The sequence below is a fragment of the Pteropus vampyrus genome, unplaced genomic scaffold (assembly GCF_000151845.1).
Source record: "Pteropus vampyrus isolate Shadow unplaced genomic scaffold, Pvam_2.0 Scaffold78, whole genome shotgun sequence".
Classification (NCBI taxonomy): domain Eukaryota; kingdom Metazoa; phylum Chordata; class Mammalia; order Chiroptera; family Pteropodidae; genus Pteropus; species Pteropus vampyrus.
In genome coordinates, this window is record NW_011888859.1 from 1,057,952 (window position 1) to 1,085,432 (window position 27,481).

Below are 27,481 nucleotides of genomic sequence, written 5' to 3' on the forward strand. Positions count from 1 at the left end.
AGAATGCGAACAGGAAGGTTTAGAATAAATCCCAGGGTCTCTCAAACATCATCTTCTAAGGGTTCATGCACCAATCTACGTTGCACGTGCCTCATGATGGAGCACCTTGCTTCAAAGAAAAATAAGCTGCTAGAAATGGCACAGATTCCTTTCTAGCCCTTTATTAGCTTCCTTGGTTATTATAATTCTGAGAGGAAAGTAGAACCAAGAAAGGACAGTAATATTACAACGTAATTATATAGCAGTGCTGTGGTTCTCAAAATGTGGCTACTGGCAACATCATCATTGGGGAACCTGTTCAAAATGCAAATTCTTGGGCCCACCCTGGACCGACTGCGTCGTCGGACACTCTGGGGGCGGGGCCTGTCGTGTTTTATCAAGCTCTCCAGGGGATTCTGACCCGCTTAAGTTTTAGGACCACTGTAGTAATATAAGGCTATAAAAACAGATTTAAGTTAATTCCCTCAACAGAACAAATAGGTTAACAGTTGAAAGAGCTTTCTCCTCCCTGACCTCCCCCACCCCCGCCCCACCATCCATCCACAGGCCGCTCGCGCATTTGGGAAAATACCATTTGAGTCACGTGGAGATTTGAATCTCGGCTGTCTTTAACCTCAGAAATGTCACCTCTGTGGGCCTCCCTCAGTTTCCTTCGCTGTGAACATGGGACACACGTCCGACGCGGGGGTTGGGAGGAGTAAACGTTAGCACGGAGCACACAGACGCCCAGTGCAGGACCTCGCTTTCCCCACCGTTCAGCCCCCAGTTGACAACGCATTCTGTGCAAGACGCGATCTTCACAACCGCCGGGGACTTGGGCCAGGGCAGGTGTTGTATATTTCCCAGAGAATAGCACAAACTTCATTCAAGAATTTCATAACTCTTGATGTTCAAAAACATTTTGATTTGCTTGAGAGAATGAAACCACAGAATACCATTTCATCCAGGTTCATTTTTTTCACACTCAAGATTCTCAGTCTAATTTTTATTTAGAGAGCTATTAACAGTTTAGTTGATATTCTTCCAGTTGAGTTTAAGGAGTTCGTTCTACAAAAGCCAGATTCATCGATCTGTCTTAACAGAATTAACTTTTTACTTTCTTAAAGGCTGCTAAGCCTAAATCTTTCTTGCTTGCAAGTAACGTATAGTGGTAATTTGTTCTAGACAAAAATAGAGGACTGAAACAGAGGGGAAAAATGCAATTTAAGTATTTTGAGGGTTCTGAAAATTATCTTGAAAATGCTAAGTGAACCTGAAGAACAAGTTACAATTTATTACAATCAGCTACCCTCCCCATACGAAAAATTGTCTTAGAATTTATTCCAAGTGAATTCGTGAAGAGAGTGCTGCCCCTCCCCCACCAAATTCCCAGCCAAATTGCCAGAGGTACCACACCAACCTCCTCATCCATCCTTCTAAGTGCCATATCTTTCCACACGTAGCAATTCCGTGTTTCACCTGACTGAGGCCTGATATTTTGAATGAAAGGGTTCATTTCGGATGCTTTGGCTCTTTTCCTTACTTACAAGGTGAAGTTTCAAAAAACAATAGTGGACAGTTCCTATGACTAGCCAGGTGAAGGTCTGGGGTCCACTCTACTCTCCATACTTTTAGCATTATCCAAAGCTGCCTTATTTATTTACATTATTGAAAAATAATTGACAAGTATCTTTAAATGGCAATGCTTTCTTCTCATTAAAGTCATATTTCTTATGGTAAAAGACAATCCTCCAGTACTATACAAAACCTATTTTTTAGCAACATTTGTTGAATGAGTCACTTTTTAATTTCCTCTATGAAAGGAAAAATAATAGAACCAGTGGCATTAATAAGAACTAGTCCAAGAATGCCTGCTCCAATGAATCCTGAAGCTTAGGTGTTCAGGTTACTCGTACCCAAGTGAAATTTCCGAAGCTTATTTAAATTGGTACCATTAGAAAGTCAGAATAGTTGAATGTATAACCTCTTGGGGTTAAACATGCGTGGAGCATTCCAGGGTAGGTTGGGTGGGCTTCCTTATCTGTATCCAGCTGTTTTGTGCAGGTCTGTCACAGTGATGGAGGCGGCCACTCGTTGGTGCTGAGAGTCCCTGCATCCCACACATGATGCGTAGCTGAATGCAATGCCTGCCCTTCCTCTCCATCAAGTCGCTGGAAACGCACTGGGGCTGGCTGGCATCTTGCCCTCACCCCCTTTCTCCTCACCCACCAGATCCCTTGTGATCACCACGACTTTCTGGTCTTCGAGACCCTGCCTTTTTGGTTGCATCCCACGTCCCTTTGGAGACTGCCTGGGGGTGGTGTGGAGGGCCGTGGGGGCATGCCCTGATTTCTTCCTTTCGTGGATACTCAGGGAAGTTAATTTGGCATGACTCTCATCTAAACTGGGAGATGTGAATATAGCTTTATAAAAGAGAAATCAGCATGAAATTCATATCATCTTTAGGTAAACACTCCTTGGCTTCTTTTTCTTTATTTTAAAAGGAAGTTGGGTAAGATGATCTCAGACCCATTCTTGGTCAAATTTTGACTGTTCATAGCCTCTTCACATATAGTTTACTCATTTGAATCTCACAATCTTATGACCCAGTGCAGTTATCCGTGTCTTCATTTTACAAATGTGGAAAATGCTATCAAGTCAGGGGAATGACCCAAAGCCCTGCAGACAGAAGGAGGAGATACAGCAAGAATATGACTCCTCGTGCAATGCTCTCAATTCCTGTCCCCGCCCCCCCCCCCCACATCTTTTTGGGCAGACAGATACACAGATAAAATCATATACCCATTTAATTAAACATTTATTCAATGAAAGTATGTATAAAAACTTACAAATCTGAGAACTCAACTATACATGAAATAGGACGGCGAGATAGTCAGTTTGAACATATACGTACAGCACAGCTATTAACTGTTCTTCCCTCTCCCCTTCGGTCCTTATTTCTGGCTTGCTTTGTCCTGTGAGACCATTCTGTTACTGGCCTGCGGGAAGACTAATGGATACATTTTACTGCTTTCAGGCCAGTAGAGGTAATTTCAGGTGTTAAGAAAAAAAACAAACAAACTGGAGACTGAATATCAAAGTCAAGTTTTTTCCCCAAACAGCAATTGGGTTTTTTGTCCTGATTTCTCTTTGCCATTTCTGATGCTTCCATGAAGGTTGCCAGTAAACTATCAGCATTCATTTTTAAAGTCATTAAAGTTACGTGTTCTGCTCGCAACTTCCCCTATAAGATGCATATTCCTGTTTCCTTTGTCCTGCAGTAAACACACTAATTTAAAAGCAGCAGGTTGGTGCTAAAACAAATTTACCATTGGCAACTGTGGAATGGCATGTCGACTCTATTTGGAAAGACCATCTATACAATAGTACTTTCAAATCTGATTTTTAAAACCGACAAATTCGTCAAGAACAAAAATACAGTATTTTGTCGTTGTTCAACTTGGAAAGAAGCTAGCAATTAGATAAGGCATGTGCATTAATTCACCTGTTTGTAGCAAGTAGCCATACATTTTCTCTTACAAACACACAAACTCACAGCTTGTCATGTTTCATCCAAAAATTAAGATTGCCATCACATTATTATTTTTTCTCTTTTGTGTTTGGTTCAAGTAGATTTCTTAACTAATGATTTTTCTTGACTGGACATAATCTCAAAGGATGCATTCTGAAATCAGACACCTGGAGGATAAATACCGAGAATGTTCTCCTGGGTTCAAAGGTCCCCCACATTTAGATTTTGCATAGTACAGAGCCCAGCTGTGTCTCTAAGAAGCATGCTGTTATTTTCTGACATTGTTTTTCTGAGAAGGAAGACATTACCAGGGAAAGTCATAATTTTAGCTTACCAAATTGCGTTCTAGTTGTTTTGTTATATACCCTTCATTAGTTCCAAGTCTGCTTTTAAATAACCTAAAACTCAAAAATCCATTTGAGTTTATAAGTACTACTGACCGTTATCTTTCCAATATCCCCTGAATTTTAAGTAAATATGTTCCAGGTTTATAATGCACAAAGCCTTGACGGAGGAGGGGCTGGGGACAGCTGGAAGGGAGAGAGGAGAAAGGGACCGGGGATGTGTTTGTGTCATGCCTCGGAGAACTACAGTTCTGAATTGGGGGAAGGGAAGGAAGATAGTCTGTAAAAATGACAGTTTTAAAAAGATAAGTAACATTCAGTCTAACAACACTGTTTCCTGTTCCTTTTTGATGGATGCTAACACGGGGTGGTCAGGTTCTGTTACTTCAGAGTCCCCACTGCCCAGGAGAATGGACCGCCCTTCGTCTAGGGCAAAGACGTCTGAGTTCTGGTTTTGGCATGAGTGTTTAACAACCTCACTGGGAGTCGAGAACGTTTTATCACACAAGTTGCATTTGTAGGGTTTGTTGGTCTGTACCAACATGTTGTCCATCTGACTACCTTCCTCGAATGTGCAGAGTTCCAGGGTCTGTTTGTCCACCATGGTGTACGTGTCGATGCTCTGGTTGAGGCACACGTGCCGGGCGGCCTGGTTGGCCCTGCAGAAGCTCTTGTCACAAGTGCTACATTTGAAAGGCTTCCCGGTGTGGATGTACATGTGCTCCCGCCAGTGGCTCTTCTGGATAAATTTGCGGCCACATATCGTGCACTCGTACTTCCGCCTCTTTACCTCCCTTTCTTGGTCTGCCTGCTCCAAGTTGTCGATGTCCGCGATGTCCGAGGGTGGAGGCGTCTCCGAGTGCTGCTGTCCATCGATGATCGGAGAGTCCGAGATGTGCTGCAGCTCACTGTCACTTATCATCCCAGCCTCAGGCACTTCCATGGCGTCCTTTCCTAGGTCGGCTGCACTGCTGCAAAGGGACAGGGGAATGCGACCTTCCCCGGGTTGGCTAGCTGTGAAGGGGACGCCGGTGTGGATCTGCAGGTGTTCCCGCAGGCTGCTCCGGAGGGTGAAGCGCCGGCCGCACAGGTGGCAGGCGTAGTACTTTGGGAAGCTGCCGTTCCTCTTCATGATGCTGGGCTTGACGTGGGCTATGCCGAGGGAGGTGGGCTGCTCATCGGAGGAAGAGGCTTCCAGATTGGTCTCCTCCCCTGGAGGAGGGGGAGGAACAGGCGTGGAAACGAGTTCTGGTGACAGGGAGGTCTGCAGTGGGTCCGAGGGAGTCATGTGTGTCCGATTGACCTGGGTCAGGTTTGAAGTCAGCTGAGAGAGCTGTGCGGCTTCAGGCACCTGCTCCTGGCTCATCCTGGAGGTCTGGGGCCGTGGTTCTCGTCCAAGTTTTTCAGGTGCTGAAGCAATCTTGGTGGCTTGTCTCAACTGATGATCTGCAATCTGAATGCCATACAAGGACGAAGCCAGCGGGAAAACTTGGTCAGGATGAGAAAAGGCTCCTTGGCTGGCCAGGCTAGCTTCCTGGATCAGAGGGTAAGCGTGTAGAAACTTGATCCCCTGTTCTAATCGAACAGGATCAATCAGCTGAGGCGCCATCTTTCCGGTGTACATCAAATGTAAGAGATAGCTGAAAATATCGGGCTGTATGTCAGTTGGTTTCAAACGGACACATTCACTGAAAGAAACAAGTAAAAAAGTCTATCAGTGAATGTCAATCCACGTCTCAAATGATAATATCAAGCCTGAAGAAAAAAGACAGGCACTTTTAAAGGCAAATGAAACAAGAACATTTCCCATTTCTCACTGTGAGTTTCGTTAAATGGAGTGGAATACTCGAGATGATAACTGGTGCCGATGTAATTTAACTTCACCTAACATTAAGAGCAGAGGGGAATACGATAAATAGATTTTAAAGGACTGAGTAAGGAAAAGTTCATGTTAAACGAATGTGCTCTTAACTCATAGACTCTTATGGCAGTTTTTTAGTCATTTATGTAAAATTACATATCGAATTTGTGTTTTGTGGAAAGGATCTGTTGCTTTCCGAGTGGCCTGTGACCCAGTAATAGTTAAGAACCACTGGCCTGACCGAACTTTTGGCTAAAATTCTAGGATTCTGTATTGATTCAATGCCATCCAGAGCATGGCGGGAGATCTTTTCCGGCAAGTCAGACAATCTACCAGATTAGAAAGTTTATTCATTTGTAAAATGACTTGGGGAGCTTGACTAGGATGAGCGAGAGCCTAAGGACAAGACAACAAAAGTGAGAGAAAAAAAAGTCCGATTCTGCGGGTTCTCTGAAATTCTCTGGTCTCTGTCCAGCATGAAGGTTGAAGCACTACAAGAGATGATAACAAGGTAGGCAAGCCCCATGCCACATTCTAGCTCTAGTGGGGTCAGATCACCTTCCCAGTATTGCTAGACTGCATTAAAAAGAGGTTCCGGGACAACTCGGTACCTTGTCAAATGTCATCTTCATCATCATAACTGCAGCTGGGCTTTCTAAGCATTACTTCATTTAATTGCCATTAATTCTCATTTTACAGATAAGAAATTGAGGCTCAAAGGGATTCATACCTTGCTCAATATAAGAGTTAGTAAGTGGTGGAATAAGGATTTAAATCTGTCTAATTCCAAAGCCACGACACCAAGATGCTTCAGAGCATTGAATCCTGTGAAGTAGATGAGGCAGATCTGATTATTTCCATTTGACAGACATGGAAACTGAGGTCCTAAAAACGTTAAGTGATTTATCAGATGCACCAAGAGCAATTGTGGTATTGTTCATTTCTAACTATTTTTTAGAAATTAATGTTTTCATTGTCCCAGAAAAGGCATCCTGATTCAAGCAGCAATAGTCAAGAAGTCCCCAAGAGCTAGCTCTTCCTAGACCATTGATAAAGACAGAAGTTCTAGTGTATCGTTAGAAATCAATGAGATAGATCTCTACATATTATGAGGCATGTGTGCTATCATTGCTGAGTGAATATATTCTATAGACAATGCATTTAGACTTCAAAGACATCTTATTTGAATGCTTTTAGAATTTACAATCGTTTTGGATTATATCACTTCTTACTATTGTAACTCTCTGGCTTCTTTTGCTGTTTTATCTTATTAACGGGTATTTTCCAAATGCTAAAATAGTAACAATATACTCAGTTCTTCTAAATGTACTGTTTTATTCTATTTAAAAAAAGAGGAAAAGTGACTTTAATAGCAATTTGTGACAGAACAGATTTGAATAATTACCGTATTGCTATCAATGTATATTTCAAGATGACCGGAAATAAATAATTATGTGAAAAATGTTTGACTACCAAGTATGGAAGCCAAAGAATAAAGCATAAAAACTAGCATCCTTTGATAGTATATAAGGGAAGAGTTATGTAACTCAATTTTTTAAAGACAGCATATGGCTCATTCATATCTTTATTTGGCCTCTTTTTGTAGCCTTTTAAATTATTTATATTCCTTTAAATAGGAATGCAGATACAGGTGGTCTTCACCAGTTGAGTGCCAACAACATTACCTGTTGTTGGCACTCAACTATACTAGAATATATTCGGATGCTCTAGGGAAGTTCAATATTCAGAATAAAGCTTCAGGGTTTACCTGTGGTGAAGAATACTTTAATGAAGTAAACAATCAACCACAAAGTAAAGACAGAACCAGAGGGGATCCTTCCAGGGCCAGGCAGAGGCCTAGAGAGGGAGGAAAGCAAGAGCCCTTTAGAGATGCAAATCACCCCAGAAGATAAGGCGTCTTTTGTTCTGCTGGGATGGAATGTCCCTCCAGGCAGGAGAGGACAGAGTTAGTGATCCCTTCTGCCCCCAGAAAAGAAAAGGGAAAGGCAGAAATCCCCAATTGAGACTGTTTTTCAGCATCCATGGGAGGTAAACTACCAAGCAGAGCCCCTTTCCATAAAAACTTTGTTCTCGGTTTTATAATTTGCCCTCACTTGTTATTGTACAGGTTGTCCTCTGTCTACCGCCTGTGAAGGGGTGACTGGACAGGACACCTCTCACATTTTAAAGAACTATGTGCAGTGTCTGAAGACCAAGAGGAGATGGGGCTGGGGAGGCCACATCCACACTCCCGCCAGGTCTGGAGGCAGGTGTCTAGCCCCCTCTCCCCCCAGAGCTGGTGTGAGAACTCCAGGGAGGGGAAGGTGGCCCCTGGGGTTTACTTAGCAGTGCTCAGGGCCCGGGGAGGTTTCCTGACACAAATTTATCTTGATTTGTTCTGGGAGGTTTCCTGACACAAATTTATCTTGATTTGTTCTTTTTTTTTTTTTCTCAAAGCAGAAGCACATATATACACACACAGACACTTAAATTGTTTTAAGGAGTTCCTATGTCACTTTCCAGCCAACTCCATCCTTGACTGCTTTCATTCCCAGGCAGCTAGACCTCCCTTCTTAATCACTCAGCTCGCTACTATGGGTCACTTTGGTCATTTCCAAGTCCTCTGGGGAAAACGTAGCTCTCTCTGCAATATAATTATACCTGAGTGGTTTGATTTGCAGATGTCTGTTTGACATAACACTTTTATGTAGGAAAAGAACACAGTTTTAGCACAGCTACAAGTCCTTTGTAAAAACATTCACGGTAATTTACAATTTCAATTTTTTCTTCACTAGAATATTAAAGTAGACAATAGGCTTAAAAAATTTTGAAAATAAGGATTTTCAAACAATGTCAGATATTACTTGCAAGGCCTGTTTCAGTAGTTTCATCGTTGAGAGCTGCAAGTCTGCAGTCCTACTTGATTTAGACGTACCACTTAGAGCAGTGTCTATAGGACAGAGCCATCTAGTGGTAGCTCCAAACATAAGACGTTCTCTAAGCAAAGGGTGAAAACCTGTTCTCAGCCTACCTCTTATGCAGCCAGGCAGCAGTTCAGAGTGCCTTTTTGGTTTAAAAGTACGTCTCTGGTCTTCTCCCAGGATTTGCCTTGTCCCAGTGAGGTGGGCGAGGCCACCTAGCGGCAGCCCAAATGACATGTGCCATCTCTGGGACAATAACACTCTATGCCTTAAAATTGGAACTCCTACCTAGACGAGTATCACATTCCCGTGTTGGAAAGTCATTTACTTACTACTGCTGACGCTTAAGATAAATTTCTTGCATCTATTTAAAATTCATTACATTATATTCTTTTACTCCTCAAAATTAAAATCCTCCCTATTTCAAGGGAGTTTAATTCATTTTGTTAAAACTTTTAAGTAGCATTTGCTCTGTAGTCTCAGACAATGAATTAAATGAAACAGTCTCTGACAATGAAGTAAAGGGAGCATCCTTAGTGTCACAAGATAAAGCAAGCCCTGCTTGCCATTAATCCTGTTATTCACCCACTCTGCTCCTCCAGACACTTATCACGTGGCTATTATATACAAATACCTGAACCAACACTGCAGAGTTCAAAAAGATTTGTAAAACCCAGGCTCTGCCCTCAAGAATCTTACCAACGAGGAGGGCAGGTAAGTACCCAAAGAACAACGACAAAGGGGAAATGTGTAGATCTTACAAAATGGCATAAATCAAGTGCTACGAAACGCGACAGAGGAAGAGATTGCTTTTGATCATTTTGGTTCACTTGATTAGCGGAAGGGTCATGGAAGAAGTGATGCATGAACTGAGACTTGGGAAGTGGGGAGAATCCCAGCGAAGCGGTTCTAGTGTGGGGTGTGGTGTCCCCACACAGTGGGAGGTGAAGCTGGAAGGCTAGGCTCCAAGCCTGTGGGGCCCTCAAGGGCAGAGTAAGGAATCTGTACACTCTACTGATACTCTGTGGGTACCCTCTAGGTCTCTAATCAGAGGGATAACACAATCTAGTGGGTTTCTGATCAAAGGCACACTCCAGTAAAAGCGATGCTTAGGAATATTATTCTGACAGTAACGTGGAAATAATTGAGAAATAGAAGTGCGAAGGAGAAGGAAAGGGCTAACATGAAAGGCATTTTGGGACTGATAAGACAAGGCTTGTAAGAGATTTTAAGTATGGGGTTTTGAAGATAAACAAAATGGGGAAGTCAGGAGGGACTTCCGGTAAGAATTCAGGTTTTAGAGATGCTAAATGAGGTAAAAAGAGGAAATACAATTCTAAACGGCTGGCAGGCAGCCTGGGGCCCTGAGAAATAGAGAAAGATCAAGGTCAAAGCTGTAAACCTGTCTGTTTCCAGCAGAGGCAAGATTCAGGGAGAGATGAGCACTCATCAGGGAGCGCACACAGACAGAGCTCCCCAAACCCAGAGGGCAGAAAAACAAGGGATGTTCAGAGCGAAGATGATGACCCTTAAGAAGGAAGTAAACAGTAGAAAATGCTGCAGAGGATAAGGACGAGACAGAGAGACGAGCAGTGCTTCTGATGAAGAGGTGACCTTTGAGAAATGATTTCAGTAGAGTGATGGGGCAGAAACCACGGCGCCCACAGATAGGAAGAATGTGGGATGAGGCAAAGGCAAGCATGGCCATAGCACTTTCGCAGTCAAATAACGGGGAAGTGACGCTGTAACTCAGGTAGACAGCAGTGTAAGGCAGCGCTGGCCCTTCAGAGATTTGGGGGGCAGGGGCTTGAAAGTGTAACATAGAAAGTACAGAATAAAAACTAAGGGTCGGGATCTGGGGGGCATAGGGATGGGAGAAAGCTCCTTTTCTTAGTCACCGAGGGGCTCTTTTCTTCAAGATAGGAGTGATGGGAAGAAAAAACTGAGTAAAGATACTGAAATTGAGATGTTTTAAGAGCGAAAAGAAGAAAATTGGGGGACTTAACGCCGTCAAGCTTTTCATTGGAGAAGACAAGGATAAATACTCGAGGGACTGGGGCTGGGTTAGTGACAGGAAGGGATTAGTGAGCTCATTGCGGGGGGGGGGGGGGGGGGGGGGGGAGGGCCTGGATCTGCAGGACCTGACTGAAGGCGACACCAGCGAGGGTATCTGGAGGTGGAGGGGCGCCAGGGGCTCAAAGGCCCATGATTCTCAAGTGCGACTGAAAGGATGAGTGAGTGACCGAGATGAGTTAGAGGGCAAGTGAGGTCATGAGGGGACTGGGAGCCCAGGGAGAGGGAGCGAGACCCACAGTCTTGCTGAGGGCAAAGGGCAGGGTCAGCAGGAAAGAGGCCCCTGAAGTGCAGCGTCCGCAGTCATTCGATTATTACAACCACGTTAGTTACCTGGTCTGATGGACAAACAACATCTTAAAGTAATTGGAGAATGAAGCAAGAACTGATTTGTGTGCCTTGAAGTACACATCGCCGATGGCAACCGTGCAGTCACACAGGAAACCAAACTCTCGCTGAGCGTTTAACTGTTGCAGGAGAATAAGTCCATGGTTGGCCAAATCCATTTTTTTTTAAAATCTGCAAAGCAAACAATTTTTTTTTTTAAGAAAGATGATTCACAAATAAGTATGTGTCCTTAAAGTCACCAATAGTAATGATCACAGGTAACATGCCAGGCACTGCTAAAAAACGATTCCTAAATCCACTCACTCAGTCTTCACAACAGCCCCTCTGAGTCGTTCTGTCACTACTCCCATTTCACGGAGGATGGCATTGCCAGGGAGTTCGGGGCTGCATGATCTGCCCAAGTTTACCCAGATGGTAAGTGGAGGAGCCAGGAAATGAACTCTGGTTGTCTGCCCTCCAAATAAGAAATATTCCCAGATCATTTAGTCTTTTAGTTTAAGATTCTAAATGCAAATTTTAATGATCAAATCTCCAGAGAGATAAATAAATTAAGGAGCTGAGTCGGGGCCACGGCAGAACAGGTGGGGGAGATCATACTAAGTTTGGGGCAGTTTTCCAGGTCCTGCCGTGTGGCTAGGGCTGCCCCTGGCAGGAATATAATAATAGCTGCTCATCACCCATTATTCCCTTGGATGCTTCCAGGAGTGAGGAAGCAGGCTGGGTGCTCTTCCTCCTTTCTTCTGGAGGAGGAAATGGGCTTTCAGAGGTATAAGTAACATCACCCAAGCCATGTAGCTAGAAAGTGGGAGAGTCAGTATTTAAATCTGAATGTTCTGACTCCACATTCTAAGATCTCCATTCCTTACACTTCACCCTAGCAAACTGCTCGGCCTGAACCCATCTGCAGCAGGCGAGCTGCTTCTAGAGGAGCTGGGTCATCAAATCAACAGATTGCTCCTTTCCCACAGTCCAAAGCATTTAAAAAGCCCACCAGACATAGGTTAACATTATACTGAAGTATAATAGTATACTTAATGGTTAGGACGATTCTTTCTCCCTAAGATTGGGACCAAGGCAAGGCTGTCCATCTGCTCTCACTATTCAACATAGTACTGGAAGTTCTGGCTAGTGCAACAAGGCAAGAAAGGAACTAAAAGGCATACAGATAGGAAAAGAAAAAAGAAAACTGTCCCTATTTGCAGATGACATGACTGTTACTTAGAAAATTCCAAGGAATGTACAAAAAACTAATAAGTGAGTTTGGCAATGCCATGGGATATAAGATAAACACATAAAAATCAACTGTAATTCTGTATAGTAACTTTGAACTTGTGGAACCTGAAATGAAAAATGTACCATTTACAATCACTCAAGAAAAAGAAAATACATACATGTAAATCTAATATAACATGTATAGGACTTACTTGTTGAAAACTATAAAATGCTTATGAAAAGAAATTAAATAAGATCTAAATAAAGAGACATAACCACATTTACAAAGGAAGACTCAACAGAGTAAAAATATCAGTTTTTTCCAAATTGATATACAGATTTGATATAATTCATATCAAGTCCAAGCAAGATTTTTTTGTATAGACAAGAATACTCTCAAATGTATATGTAAAGGCAAAGAAACTAGAATAGCTAAAACAATTTTTAAAAATAATAAAGTGGGAGGAACAAGTGTATGTGATTTCAAGATGTATTATATAAGCTACAGTATTCAAGACTGTGGGGTATTGGTGGAGAGATAAATACATAAATCAATGGAACAGAACAGATCACTCAGAAGTAGATGCACATAAACATGCACAACTGATTATTGACAAAGACACAAAAGCAGTTGAATGGAGGAAAGATAATCTTTTCAACAAATGGGCTGGATCAACTGGACTTCTATAGGCAAAAAAAAAAAAAAGAAAAAAAAGAAAGAAAGAAAGAAAAGAACCTTGACCTAAGTCTCATACTTTATATAAAAAATTAACTCAAAATAGATTACAGACTGAAATATAAGACATCAGAGTATAGCTTTAGGAAAAAAAAAATGGAAGAAAATCTTAGCAATCTAGGATTAGATATGCGGTTTTTATACTTGACATCAAAAGTATAAACCATAAAAGGAGAAATTGATAAATTGGACTTCATTAAAATTAAAAACGTTTAAAGACCCTGTTAAGAGGATGAAAAGACAAAGCTAAAGACTAGGAGACAAAATTTGAAAACCTTTGCAAACTAGTCTTTTGATAAAGAACTAGTATCTAGACTATAAAAAGAATTCTCAAAACTCAACAGAAAGAAAACAAGTGAATTAGAAAATGGGCAAGAGACTTGAAGAGACCTAGCATAGCACCAAAGAGGTACAGATGGCAAATAAACACATGAAAAGACATCCAACATTAATAGTAATTTGGAAAGTAAATTAAAAGCCCAATGAAATTTAACCACATACCACACCTGGCCAAAATAAAAAATAATGACAACATCAAAAGCTGACAAGGATGCTGAGAAACTGGACTGCTTGTACATTGCTGGTGGGAATGTAAAATGGTGTAACCACTCTGGAAAGCAGTAAGCAGTTTCTTAAAAAAAAATGAAATACGCAACTACCATACTACCTAGCGATTACACTCGTGAACATTTATCCCAGAGAAACGAAAACTTATGTTCACACAAAAACCTGTACATGGATATCCACAGCAGCTCTATTCCTAATAGTTAAAAACAAGAAACGACTCAGATGTCCATCAATGGATGCATCAAGTGTGGTATGCCCACGCAACAAACACTGCTCAGCCATAAGAAGAAATGAACTACAGACACAGGCAACAATGAGGGTGAATTATGCTGAGTGAAAAAGCCAGTCCCCAAAGGTTACATACTGTAGGATTCCATTTATATAACATTCATGAAAATTACAGAAATGGAGAACAGATTAGTAGTGGAGGGGTGAGGGGAGGAGGAGGGAAATGGATTCACTGTTGGAGGCGGGGATGGGGGGAGAGGGGGGTTCTACAGCTCAGCTGTATCAATGTCAAAATCCTGATTGTGATATTGTGCTACAGTTTGGCAAGATGCTGCCATTAGAGAAACTGGGTGAAGGGTACACGGGATGTCTCTATCTTTTCTTGAGATGTCTCTATCCTTTCTTGGGATGTCTCTATCCTTTCTTGGGATGTCTCTATCCTTTCTTGCAACTGCATGTGAATCTACAGTTATCTCAAAATAAAAAGTTTAATTAAAAAAAAAAAGCCTGCCACATCAATTAATTAGCCAGATTAAAAACAATAGATAATTATGATGCTTAGTTTCAGAATTAGGGAAGCTACTGGAGAGAATGCATTACCAATTAACTTTATAACAAAAGCAGACTCATAGCAGTTCTTACTCAGCTGGTGCTGAAATCCCCACTCTCCTTCCTGTTCTAGGGATGATCTGACAGATTTAGAAATTAACAAGTGTGCCTTAAAATAAATGAATCAAATGGAATAATACTTTAACAGACTAATCGGGTCACAAAACAAGAATCCACACTGTCAAATTTTGTGTTTTCTACCAAGCATTTATGTCCACGTTTGCAGTAATCTGAGTACAAAGACCTAGACTGTAGTCTCATTTAAGTGCAAACAGTGATGGTGCGGGTCAGAATTTAGTTCCCTGGTGTTTTCTGTGTATGTCATAGGTGAAAACACTCAGATTAGGAAGGGGAAACGGAGAAAAGGCCTGGAGTTTGCAATGAAAGCCCGATGTTGCCAGGTTGCAGAGTAACCGGGATTAAAAAAACTTCACTCTAACCAGATATCCACCAGGATATAACTTTAGAAGCTTGTCTTCAAGACTGTTCTTTGAAAGGTGCCCGAATACTTCCTTTCCCATCTTACCTGCCTTTCTCGACAAAAAGGTATAATATCCTCTAAGAGCAAACTATGAGGACCTGCTTTGTCATGTACTAGGATTCTGATCATATTACCTACACATTTAGGCAGCTCCAGGTGTCACTTTGATTAGACAGTAGCTTCACGTACACTATTATTCAGGACATTACTATTTATTCTTTGATGCTATTGACGAGTGGCTATTATTTTTGCAGTATTTACTGGTAACCATTCATTTCCATATGTTACTCATTTAATTTCACGTTAATTTATTTGAGGTATTTGCAGTGTTGCTATCCACATTTTATTGACGAGGAAACAGGCTTAGAGAGGTTAGGTAGCTTGCTCAAGATTATAGAATCCGTAAGTGCAAGAAATGGGGGTCCATTTGATGTGTATGCTCTGATGTGTCAGAGCATATAACTGCAAGTGTGTTTGTTTAAAATTAATAAGATATTTTTATTGCTGCTTTTTAAGTATATACACTTGTTATAAGAGAGTCAGATATTATGGACACTCAAAATGCAAGAGCTGTTCATCCAACCCCACTGTTTCCCCACACTCTGGCCAACACTGGGTAGTATCACTTTTTAAAAAGTCTTTGCCAATCCCACTATTTTTCCCTAGGAATTTAATGATGAGATGGAGTATACTTTATGCTTAGTGACCATTTATATTTTCTTATCTCTTCATGAGCTTTGCCCATTTTTATTTTTTTATGCCTAAAGCACCTAGTCTTCCTAGGTGGTCTCCCATCCAAGTACTAACCAGGCCCGACCCTGCTTAGCTTCCAGGATCAGACGAGATTGGGCACGTTCAGGGTGGCACGGCGGTAGACTTGCTCATTTTTTTTAAATCAGGTTGTTTGCCTTTTTCTTATGGATCTGAAAAACCTTTGTATGTAAGGAAAATGGTTCCTTTGTCACAGTTGTTACTAATATTTTTCTTACTCTCTTGTTTTATAGAGGTTTTACACATATATAATTTTGTTTTAATATCAAATTTATCAGTATTTTATAGGATTTTGAGGTTTTGTATTAACAGATATATATCATCTCCCTCAATATAGCAAAATGTATGGCTCCTTCTCATCCCATAAACAGCTAACATAAGTATTTTATTCAGATCATAAGAATGAAGGCTTGATAAAACTGAAATGTTTCTTTTTTAAGCGGGTCTGCTAGTTCTTTTAGTGTCTCAATTTTGGAACATTTAGAATAGGAAGCAAACTGACCATGCCTTTCAAATACAGAGGGAAGAACACATGGACAGGAGTCTCAGAGAAGTGAAAAAACCAATTAAAAGGAAGAAAAAACAAAGAGAACAGTCGTATGTTCAAAATTCACTTGAGGAAGAAACCCCCACACAGATCAATTTTTAAAAATCTCATTTTAGAGACTAAAAAGTCTTTCTCAGGAAGGAAAAGAGAACAGCCCCCCTAGATTCTTAATTTGTGAATGAGCCTGCGATAATGGGGTAGAAGAAAGGGGGCGGAGGGAGGACCAGCTTGGATTCTGTCACGAGTGCTTCGCCAGCAGCTTCCACCCCACCCCGCCCAGCTGACAGTACTGCCCTTTTCTAAATCTTCTTTCCTCACCACGGCCCCAGTCATAAATCATTTCCACGAGGCTTTACTTGCAGAGAATGCTGCGTAGGCTGAGGACGCAGCACCTTCACGCTCGCCCTGCTCGAAGCTACCCTCCCCCCGTTTGTGGCATGGATGTTTGCTCCTCCCACCTCCATCGACTGCTCACCCAACCACATCACCGCCCCCCACCTCCCCATCCTGCACTGCAATGGCTCACCAAGGTCCCCGAGGACCTGTTCCCCAGCCCCGTGGACCAGCAGCTTACTACATCGCTCTGCGGCATTTAATACCCTTCCTCCTGCACCATAAATACTCTGTCCCTGGCTTCCCGGCCACTACGTTCTGCTTTTGGCCTCACCTCTCCCTATTCTATTTTCATCTCCATTAATGGCTCCTCTTTTGCTGATGCTTCTCTGCCCACTTCTCATGCTGCAGGCTCTCTTTGGTGGTCCGATCTACTTCTATTTGGTTGTCCCCAGAAACTCTAAATTCGGTCCAGGCAAAACCACCCAAATCCTTCCCTTCCCCTCACCCCCATTTCCTTACAAGGGCTGTAAAAGCCATAGACATGACCGCATTTTTTCTCCATGCGCAGCTCAGTGCATGGCGCCATCATCCACCTCTTGACCAAGCCAGCAACCTCAATTCCCCCGCCCCTTACAGGCCTCCACTTCTCTCATCCATACTATCCATCAGTCACCCATGTCCCACCAACCAGAACTCCTTATCCCGCCTCCTTGCTCATCTCCCGTTTCCAGCTCTTAGCCCCTGTAATCCCGCCACCATGATCTTTCCAAAGGGCAAATCTGATGTTACCGTCTTACTTAAAATCCTCCTGCCTTTGGGATGAAACCCAAATTCCTCAGCAAATTCTCCATCCCGCATGACCAATCCTTGCCGACTCTGTACTATATGCTCTAGTGCTAATCCAAACTAAATTTCCAAACTTTCGGATTTCACAGACCTACTAGGAAACCAACCAACCAACCAACCAACCAAACTTGAAACCTGGGGTTGAATGGAGTGTGGCTCCCTCTTTACTTTGCAGGAAAAGACATAAAATAGTCACATACTTGGTAGGGATGGGGGGCTTTTAAATATAAATAGGTAAAGAGGACATAATGTCAGATATCTTTCTAAAAGGGCAGTTTGGCATTATATTCAATATATGGAAAAATAATTGTTTTCTAATGCAAAGTCATTACAACATAAAATTTTACTTTACGGCATTAAGTTGTACCAAATTGTTTTCTTGATACAAGATTGTCTGTTCGGTAATCTTTACAAAATGATCATCAAGTGTCCTATTTGTTCTAAAGTCCAAGCAGTATTAAAAATCCAGGTTCATTCGAGCATGTTGATGATAACAGAGACACAATGATGTTATTTCACTTATTTTGGAAATTCTGGATAAATTGAGATAAGCTGAAGAAAGGTAGTTTTCTTCACACAGAAGGCCCTGAATGCCCAGGTCATGCTTGGGCTCCTCGCAGTATGCACTGCTCAGAGGCCTCACTGGCAGAAATCAGCTGGGCAACCTGATTTCTACACACAAGGTCAGGAGATGGGGGCAAGTTTGAACAATGCCTTAGATTCTCCATGCCCAACCCTGAACATGCCACTTTCAGAGAAACCCACCACTGCCACCTGCCTCACTCCAGCCTCACCCAGCTCTCCTGTCCTCTGCAAAATTTCCCTTATCCTCAGATTAAGAGGTTCTTCTTGACTCTGGAACATCTCTGAACAAGCCAGTTTACACATGTCTGTGTGATGCTTCCAAAAGGCCAGCACTGAGTTTTATCTATCAGTTATTACTCTGTCCATGAGCATAGCGTATTGTCTAGTGGTCAATATTTGTTAAATCGATTAATACTATATGCTTGGAGAGGAGAGTGTTGAGTTCCAGTCATGGCTTGGCCACTGACTAGCTGGGTAATTTGGGGTAAAAGTTCAATTCCTATTGATCCTACATTAATCTAGAAAATTTTCATCAATTTACTGTGCACTATATTTTGGAAGAATATTTCAATTTAAAAACGTCACTGTGTTTCTTCATGCTAATAATTAAGTTCTGAATAGTGCTTTATAATTTACAATAATCCTTCATCCTCAACGATACCAGAGTATATCATTTTCTTACTACTCATTATTATAATAATAACCACAGCATTAATTTAAAAAATGACCATTTATTATATATCAAGGATCGGTTTTTCTCTTCCCAGAAAAAGAAATTTAGACTTAGAGAAATGAAGTAACTTGCCCACATGTGCGGCTAAATCTTAAGAAGTAGATCTGGGAAGTAGTCAAGTATTTGGAGAGAGCTTTCTAAGGTGCCATGTGCAGTAGATGCAATGATACTGCAGAATATACAGAGTTCCAGGGTGTAATTGAATAAGTACACAAATTCATAACTACCAACTCTAATAAGAGCTATCAAAGAAAAATATAAGGAAACAAAAGGTCATAAAATTGGCATCTAATATGGGGATTGTGAAGAAATGCCAGTTAAGCAGATATTTGAAGAATGAGAAGAATTAACTGGGCAAAGACGGAGTATTCCAGGCAGAGGGATCAGCATTTGCAAAGGCCCTAAGATAGGAGGGAGCAAGATGCAATGGAGGAACAGAAAGGAGGTCAAAGTGGCTGGGGGCAAAGAGCCAAAGATCGAGGCAAGATGAGGCTGGTGACTTGGGTTTTGCTAAGGATTTTGGTCGGCATCTTAAAAGTGATAGGAAGCCACTGAAGGGTATTTTCTACAGGGTGATATGATCAGATACCTGCAATTGCAGAACTAACCAAATTGGGATGGTGGTGATGGTAAAGATGCGGGCGAGGGGAAACCTGTTAGAAATGAGCAAGAGGGGAGAAGTGGGCAAGTGGGCAGTGGCGATGAAACCGGAGGAGGAGGGGCAGGATTTGAAAATAGAAGAAAAAGAAACCAACAGGAGTGGTTGTTGGATTAGGAGGAAGGGGAAGAACAAAGTGTTCAAGATGACTTCTGGATTTCTAACTTGGGTAACTGGATAGATCTGGGGCTTTCCACCAGGAGAAGGAACAGAGGCAAAGCCGCGGTTTTGTGAGGAAGATCATGAGGTCAGGTTCAGATACGCTGGGACTGAGATACTTTAGAGACACCCAGTGAAGGATGTAGAGTACATGGTGGTTATAATGGTCTGGAGCTCCGGAAGTCTTGACTGTGATATATGTCTGCGAGTCTTCAGAGATGTCAGGTGTTTCTATCTCCAGAAGTCACATCCTTAAACCACTATATGATAGTTTAGAGAGGTTAAAACTGTAAAACAAACAGGAGTCAATCGAAACTTGGTCTTCCAGGTGTAAATTTCATGCTTTCTACTATACTAACTGTCTGCATGTCATTCCTAAAAGTTCTTATTAATCTTAGTCACGGAGGGCCAACAATCAGACACGGAAGACCTATCTAAAGCCCCCAGCCATTAACAATGTAAATGGAACTTTCGGAATAGTGAGCAGAGAACTGAAGAAAAGTAGAGATGGAGAAAGGAGGCAATTCTTACAGGTGAGTTTTCAGAGAATGTCTTCCTTATATATGTATATGTGTACAAAGTAATTTTTTTCTTAAGTAAATTCAGAGAGTGTAAGACACATCAGGATGAAGTAAGTAAAAAACACTTTCCAAAGCCAACTATGAATGATCGTTTATATTATTTAATGCTTCGGCCTTTATCTTCACCACTGTTCCCCATACTTCTAACGGAATACTGTCCGGATATCGAGTGCTTTCAGCTTCCATCACGTAGCACATGTGGGCTGGTTCTTAAGTAAGTTACTCAGCTTTTGGAAGTGCAGCCGAATGGGTCAAACATAGTCATGCTGGACTTCGCCAACTCAAGTTCCTTCTTCACTTTCAGTATAAGAACGAGAGACCAAAACAGCTTTGGGGAATTGATAATTCACTTTTTAAAGATAATAGCTCTTTTAAGATACTAAATACCATTTAGACTACCCATTTCAAGGTACTTTAAAAGGTCCTCTGAAGTCCTTGATTTTATTTAAGTGAAGCACAAATGAATATTGTAATGCACAGGACGCATCAGTAGCAGAAAAAGCACTACTCACAAGTAAGATTGATTCTTTCAAGTAGTTTAGACCACTTACCAGGATGAAAAAACTGCTTTTTCAATTAGTATCATTAATAATTAATACTTCAGGGCCCATAAAGTAAACTTGAACGAGGCTGGTCATCTCAATTTTAATATATTTTTAAACTGTATTTCAAAGCTAGGAAATGTATCTAATTTAGTTATGGTGACAGATTGTTATATTTTTCTTAACATTTCTTTAGTCAATCCTCTTATACAGTAATTAGAAAAATGAAGGATATAAATTAAACAATAGCATTTATTTTGACTTGAGAAAGCACTATATTTGTAAAAGATTTGTCTTTTCAATTATATTTTGTTTAAGTTAACATTAAAATTAGTTTTTAATTTCTGAGTTGAGGTCAGAAGGAGGAGGTTCAGGGACAGTTTAGGTGTCAAGGAGAAGCAGGTTAGAGATTTATAGCTAACAGTTGCTATTAACATGATAATTCTTAAGGCATTATGCTACTATCAACTTTAAGGAAAGCTACATATGATCACACAGCACAATTTAAAACCTAATCTAGTTTGCTTCTAATAATTCACCAAAGTAGAGATTGTCTTTCTTTTTTACATGCTGTATGATTAGAAAAATCAATCTGAAGAAAATATAGTCACCTGTAGGTATAGCTCAGTGTATGGCACAGAGAGGCACCAAATGTGTTACTATTCAAAGTCTTAACAAAATAATTTATTTCAATATTTTAGTGCACAGTTCTCAAACTTTTTGGTATCAGGACCCATTCATGCTCTTTAAAATTATTGGGGACACCAAAGTACCTTCACCTGTATGTAATATAACTATTGATATTTACCAAATTAGAAATTAAAACTAAGAAATTAAAAAATAGTCCTTCAATAGAAAACAGCAATAAGACCACTGCATGGTAAAACGACAACAAAAAAATAGTGAAGTGGCATCTTTTTATTTTTTTTACAAATCTCTTTAATTGAAGACAACTGGATTCTGCATGTATTCTGCTTCTCCACTGACTCTGTTGTGATAACCTGTTTTGATTGAGTATCGAAGAAAATCCACCCTAACCCAGCTATGTAGTTGGAAAAAAGCATTTTAATAGCCTTTTCAGGTAATTTGGATATTCTTCTATACTATACCAAAATTTGACAAGTGGTAGTTTATTAAAGGTTAGTCGTTTGATCTAAAAATGCATCAATGAATGATATTTTCGTATTTTATTGCAGTAATATTCATCACTCTACTTTGTACTTTGAATGGATTGTTTACCCATGCATGATTTTTAATAGCATCCATTGGTCATTTGGAAGATATCAGCTCACTGAGTTATGTGGCTCTTCCCAATGTGGACACATTTTGTCAACAGAGAAAAAGGCCAATAACATCTCAGTATCATTATGAAAATAGTTTTGACCTCATGGAACCCTGAAAGGGTCCCGGGGAGTCACAAGGGAGTGTAGACCACACTTAGACAACAGCCATTGAGAATGACTTTGGGGACTTGGAGAATGGAAGTGACTAGGCATGGCATAGGAGAACACACACAAACATGCGCACACACACACACGCGCACACACACACACACACACACATGCACACACACTTTGAAATCATTCTCAAAATCATCCTATTTGATGCTTACCCTTGCCTGGTGCAGAACTCGGGTGTATACTATTTAAAGGAACTGCATGCTAGCTCCTGTAAAGTGAAAACAGTTGTTTCGTAGTACCTGAAATGATACATGAAAGTGCTTTACGAATTCTTATCTGAACACCAACTTTCTTGAAGTGAGAAAGTCACATGATGCACACCGCATGCATGTGAACTGAGGATTATGTGTTTGACCATAGAAACCAGCCTCTAACTTGGCCTCTGTATCGTAAAAGAAAAATAATGGTCCTAAATGTCTTGGACTGCCCACTCCTGGTTAAGTGTTCCACGGCTACTGATTCCATCTCTTAATGGCCTGTCGACATTGTTGTAAAACACTAGATCTTATTTACTATCAATTTAAAGTAATATTTTAATTAAATTTAATTTGCTAATAAAATTATAACCTCCTTGAGCATAAAAAAGGTGTAAAATATGTTTTCTATCTAATGCTTAGAATGTTCACATTATTTTTTCAGGAAATAAACCTTTCAGGTTTTCAAGGTCATGCTTTGCAACCTAAAGACTGTAGGGCAGTAAAAAAGGGACAAATGCCCTTTTGCCAGGTCCATTTTTAAATTTATGGTACAGTCTCCAGCCAACAGGCAGTTCTTCCTTTACTGGGACAGCCTGGTGAAACACTAATAGCCCAAAATGTCAAAGTTACTTCAAGGAAGGGTGAGTGGGTCTAGGGATGAAACACCAAAAGACAGGTAAGAGATAGCACGAGTCTCCAGCTCCCAAGAAGCTGATCCCAAACCAATGTCACATACCAGCTTTAGATGTCTCTTTCACTCCTGAACCTCTATGTCAGTAATTCTGAAGCTGGAGAAAGCATATCCCTTTACTCAGGGATATGCAGTGTTCACAAGATGCATATTCTTAGAGGGTTGGGGTGAACAAAATTTTAATTATTTTATAGAATTTTTATAGCACAAAAGTGCAGAATTTGGAGGACTGTGTAAAGTTCATATTAATCCTTAAAATAAAAAAGAAACTGTCACCGTGGCAGCTTTTATTCTATAGCCTAAAACATGCCTAGTGTTTATTCTCTGCTGCGGGAGTACCTCCATGGGAGAGTTTGTGGAGCACTATCTATTTACATCCTCTTTGAAGAGAAGCTGGCAAGGAAGCAGTTGGACTGTATGACAAAGCTTCAGGGATGGTTAATCTGCCACCTTTTAATGGACTCCTCTACTGTTGACTCTTGGTGGCACTTCATATCACCAGCATATTACTTCTTGTCCTTTGAGATCTAATGATGGATTCAGTAATAGTTCAATTCCTTGGCTATAAGATAAACTTATATAAACCACATATTTAAGTGAGAAACGCCCAGTTTAAAGAAATGTACTAGTCATAAGCCTTCTTAAAATTTATGTTTTCACAATTCAAAATCTCCCTGGATACATACCAAAGTTATTCAGAATGCAAAATAAAATTTAACAATTAATTTTGGTTTGTAATAAGTTAAAAAAATGAAAATTTAAGATGTTTTAATTCTGATTTTCTATTGAAATTGCAGGCCTCTCAGACTAAAATGCCAGTGCTATGCATGTATGTATACGCTGATCCTGTTGCTTCAAGGTCAACATTGATAGGTCCTCCTAGAAAGGACAGGGCAGCCAGGTTAAGGAAACCCAGAATACCCCAGAGTACTGTATGAGCCTGTATTTGGCTTTTTTTTAACGTTTTATTTTACTAAGACAACCTATGAGAATGAATAGAATTGAGACTCGTACACTGAGCCCATTCTGTGATGAAGAGCAAAGGAACACTGCAGATGGATGGGGAGAGCAAAGAGCCTGGGTTATTTCCCTAAGGCATAATTAGGAGTTCAGCAGTTGGAAATTCTTGCAGTAAATGGCGTAGCCATAATTAACTGTATTTTCACTCTGCCCAATCACTTTCTTGTCTGCTCTGCTACCCTTGCTGGCCCTCAATTCAACTACCAGCTAAAAGCGACAAAAACCTTGCTTCCTAAACGTCTCCTACACTACGACTTCTCTTTGCAACAATGTTTTGGAGGTTTCGCTACACCAAGAAAACGGTTCCAGCTTGGGAAGCCGCCTCCGTGCCCCCGACCTCCCCTTCTCGGAGCCCTACAAAGTGTGAGGGCTGCGCCGGCCTGGAGCGCAACTCGGACGCCGGTCCCACGCCCCAAGGCAAAGCAGTCAGAAACCACAGCGCAGCTCTGCTAGCTCGGCCTTATCCGAGGCACACATCGCCCGCCGAGCGGAAGCCCGCTCAGCGCGCCCACACCCGCCTCCGGGGCCGCAGCGGGCGACACGAGCGGCGCCCAGGGAGGCCTACATTTCCCTGGCCCGCGAGAGTGGGCCAACTGCCAACCAGCCCCGCCTGCCCCGCCCCGTCCCAGGAGGCGTGGCCGGCCAGAGCCGCCGGGGCCCGGAGGGACGGGCGCCGGGCGCCGGGCACCCGGGCCCCGCCCCATCCCCCGGGGGCTGAGGAGAAGGAAGGGGAGGTGCGACGCACTCAGACTGCGCCGTCCCGCGCGCGCGCGCTCGTCCCAAGACCCGCGGAGTTTAACACAATGCCGACGCCTACGCCGTGCGCAACGCCCCGACCGGCGCAACAGCCCGGGCGTCAGGGGCGGGGAGGTGGCCCGACAAGGAGAGGGGAAGAGCGCGCGCGAGAGCCGGAGACAGCGCGAGACTCAAAGAAGCCGGAAGCGCGCGTGCGCGCCCCCGCCTGCGAGCGGGGAGGCGGAGCCGCAGCAGTAGCGGCAGCAGCTGTAGGAGCCGCTGCAGCTGGGAGAAGCGCCAGAGAGGCCGGGCCTGCTCCGGTCGGACCGGATCCCTCCCCTCCCCCTCCCTCCCTGCTCCCCTCCCCCAAACCCACTTCCGCAGCTTGCGGCCTTGCCACCGAAGAAGCAGCGGCGGCAGCAGCAGAAGGCGGCGGGGCGTCGGAAGGATTACGCACCTGACGGGCCCACCTCCCAGGGCTCCAGCGCGGGACGCTCACCGGCCGCCGCCGCTCGGGACGCACTTCGCGGTGGCGGCGGGAAGGGAGGGACCGGCAACGGGGAACGGAACGTGAATCGCCCCCCTCCCCTTTCTCCCTCCCTCCTCCGATCCGCCGCCCGCCCTCTCGGCTTCCGTCCCCTCCCCCTCCCGCAAAGTCCCGGATGGAGCTGCCGCCGACTCGCCGCCGCCTGGCTCCGGGGGATGGTTTTGTCAGGCGGCCAGAGCCCCGGCGCCAGGCGCTGCCGCCGCCGCCTCCGTGGGGCGCCCCTGCCCTCGCTTCCCAGAACCGGGTCCCCGCGTGGTCTGGGCCCTCCGCCTGCCTTCACCCGGAGCCCCGGGATGGGGGTCATTCGTCTTCTTTGTTGCCACCGTCGCTGCCGGAACCGTTTGCGAGCTCCGGTGGCCCCCGCCCCCCCTCCGCCTTCCCGGAGCCCGGGCCGGGGGCGGCACGTGGGCACCAACCCGGGGAGGCGGAGGCGGTGCGCGCTTACCTGTCGCCGGTGCAGCTGCGGCAGGGGGTGTGGAGGAGGCACCGCTGGGCAGCCTTGGCCGTGCTCTCCCCGCCGCCGCCCCTGCCTCTCTGCTGCTGCTGCTGCCGCCGCGGTCGGTGTCTCCGGCGCGGCGGCGGCGGCGGCGGGGCTTTTCCTGTCCGGTTACGTTAAGGTCACATGACCGAGAGAGCGGAGCGACTAGTGCAAAGAGGCTGAGAGCGGCTCCCGCCGGGGGGGAGAGGCGGCGAGAGAGCAGTGGCGGCAAGAGCCCCCTCCGGCCCCCCCTCCCGCCCGCCGCCTCCCCTTCCCCCGCCCGCCTCCGCCTCCTGCTGCTCTGCCGCCGCCGCCGCCGCCGCCTGCAGCACTAACTACACTGCCGCTCCCACCCCGGCTCCGCGCTCTGCTCCAGCCAAACTTCTGCAAACCATGTGCAGCCGAGGCGAGGAAACTTCTCTCCACTTACTGGGGCCGGAGGCTTGAGTCACAAGCCCCATGTTTACATAAAGTGTTTAGGTAGGACAACCCAGGAGGTACTCGGGGAAGGGATGGAGAGCTGCTTGGATCCTTCTGCAAACTTCTTGACATCTTTGGGCTGTAGCTTTGTTCCTTGACTTACCGTATTAACATAGATTTTAACCTTCATAATTGAAATGGAGTGGATTCGAGAACCAGGGAGATAGATGATTGTAAATCACGAATACCTTTTATCACCAGTGATAATTGAACAGTCATACTGAAATAGAAATGCCTGTGCTGTGTATAGTGGTAGAGGTGCTTCCTTACCGACTGACTACTTGAGTGTCATGTAAGACGTTTCTGGTAGGATTGAATTTGATGCTTATTCCAGTAATTGGGTTTAAGCTTTTGAAGCTTTGGTCCAAAAATATCGAGAGTCTGAAAAAGCATGTTTGTTACTTATAAACGGTTTACTCTTTAAGTTTGGTCTTTGAGGTACTGTTGGAATGGATTCCAGAGTTGGCCATTCTGTTAAATCTGAGGTCCTGAAATCTTAACAGGGAGATCCGGAAACATTACAGGACAGGCAAGGGACTTAGATTCTCTGATGGTCATTCTTAACATTTTAAAGTTTTCTGTTGTTGCCATTTTGCTAGAATTTTATGTTTTTGGAAGTACAGTTTAATCCTTTGAGGACTGGCTTTGATTTTATACTATACTATGATTTTATAGTATTTTGGTGACAAAAAATATGGCTTGATTTGTAAGGAAATGGAGGCAGTGGTTTCTAGGGTACTCTAGTTTAAAGCATGCCATCCTGGTTATAAGCTCCTGGTCAAATCCATTTTGGTTTACATAGCACAGTGCCCTGGCACGTAGTTCACATATCTAAGGTAAGCTTACCATCTTAAGAGTTAATTTAACATACAAAAGTGTCCCTTCTAAAACTCTTGAGTTTGATTTAGTAATTCAGTTATATTGGGGTTACCGATGACTAATTCTTTTTTCATTGAAGACAGCAGCTGTGTAACTAGTGGTGCAAGTGAATAGATTTGTTATATACCTGCCTTGAACTTTTCTTGTTCTTTGATCAGCTAGATAAATGACTTGTCGAGTGGTTAAATGTTTGCCTGCAAAACCAAATTCTGACCCTGATATAATTATTTCTAATGCACTATCACTAAAACATCAAAGTTGGCCTTCTGACTGGCATGCCAGGTTTCCTGCGTGCCGGGATTGGCTCTGCAATTGAAATCTGTTTCATCTTACTAGGAAACTAAA

At 43.0% G+C, this 27,481-nt stretch overlaps 1 protein-coding gene and 1 pseudogene across 5 annotated transcripts; both read right to left on the reverse strand.

The window, feature by feature from the left end:
- Positions 1-2,778: 2,778 nt before the first annotated feature.
- ZBTB2 (zinc finger and BTB domain containing 2) lies at positions 2,779-26,020 on the reverse strand. Of its 5 annotated transcripts, XM_023532148.1 has the most exons (4): positions 25,745-26,020; positions 22,262-22,348; positions 11,044-11,229; positions 2,779-5,543 (listed from the first exon to the last, which is right to left on the reverse strand). In XM_023532148.1, the coding sequence occupies exons 3-4, from the start codon at positions 11,214-11,216 to the stop codon at positions 4,172-4,174; spliced, it is 1,545 nt and encodes a 514-aa protein (XP_023387916.1). In that variant the 5' UTR covers positions 11,217-11,229; positions 22,262-22,348; positions 25,745-26,020; the 3' UTR covers positions 2,779-4,171. The 5 variants fall into 5 exon arrangements, with proteins under 5 accessions (XP_023387916.1, XP_011360990.1, XP_023387917.1 ...); XM_011362688.2 differs by lacking the exon at positions 22,262-22,348; XM_023532149.1 differs by lacking the exons at positions 22,262-22,348; positions 25,745-26,020 and adding an exon at positions 25,210-25,340.
- On the reverse strand, positions 15,650-15,768 carry LOC111741480 (annotated as a pseudogene).
- Positions 26,021-27,481: the final 1,461 nt, after the last annotated feature.

Coding starts and splice junctions, on each gene's coding strand:
- ZBTB2 (XM_011362688.2), bottom strand. CDS start 11,216: ATGGATTTGGCCAACCATGGACTTATTCTCCTGCAACAGTTAAACGCT. Junction 5,544..11,043: donor TTGTTTGTCCATCAGACCAG/GTAACTAACGTG, acceptor TGTTTCTTTCAG/TGAATGTGTCCGTTTGAAAC.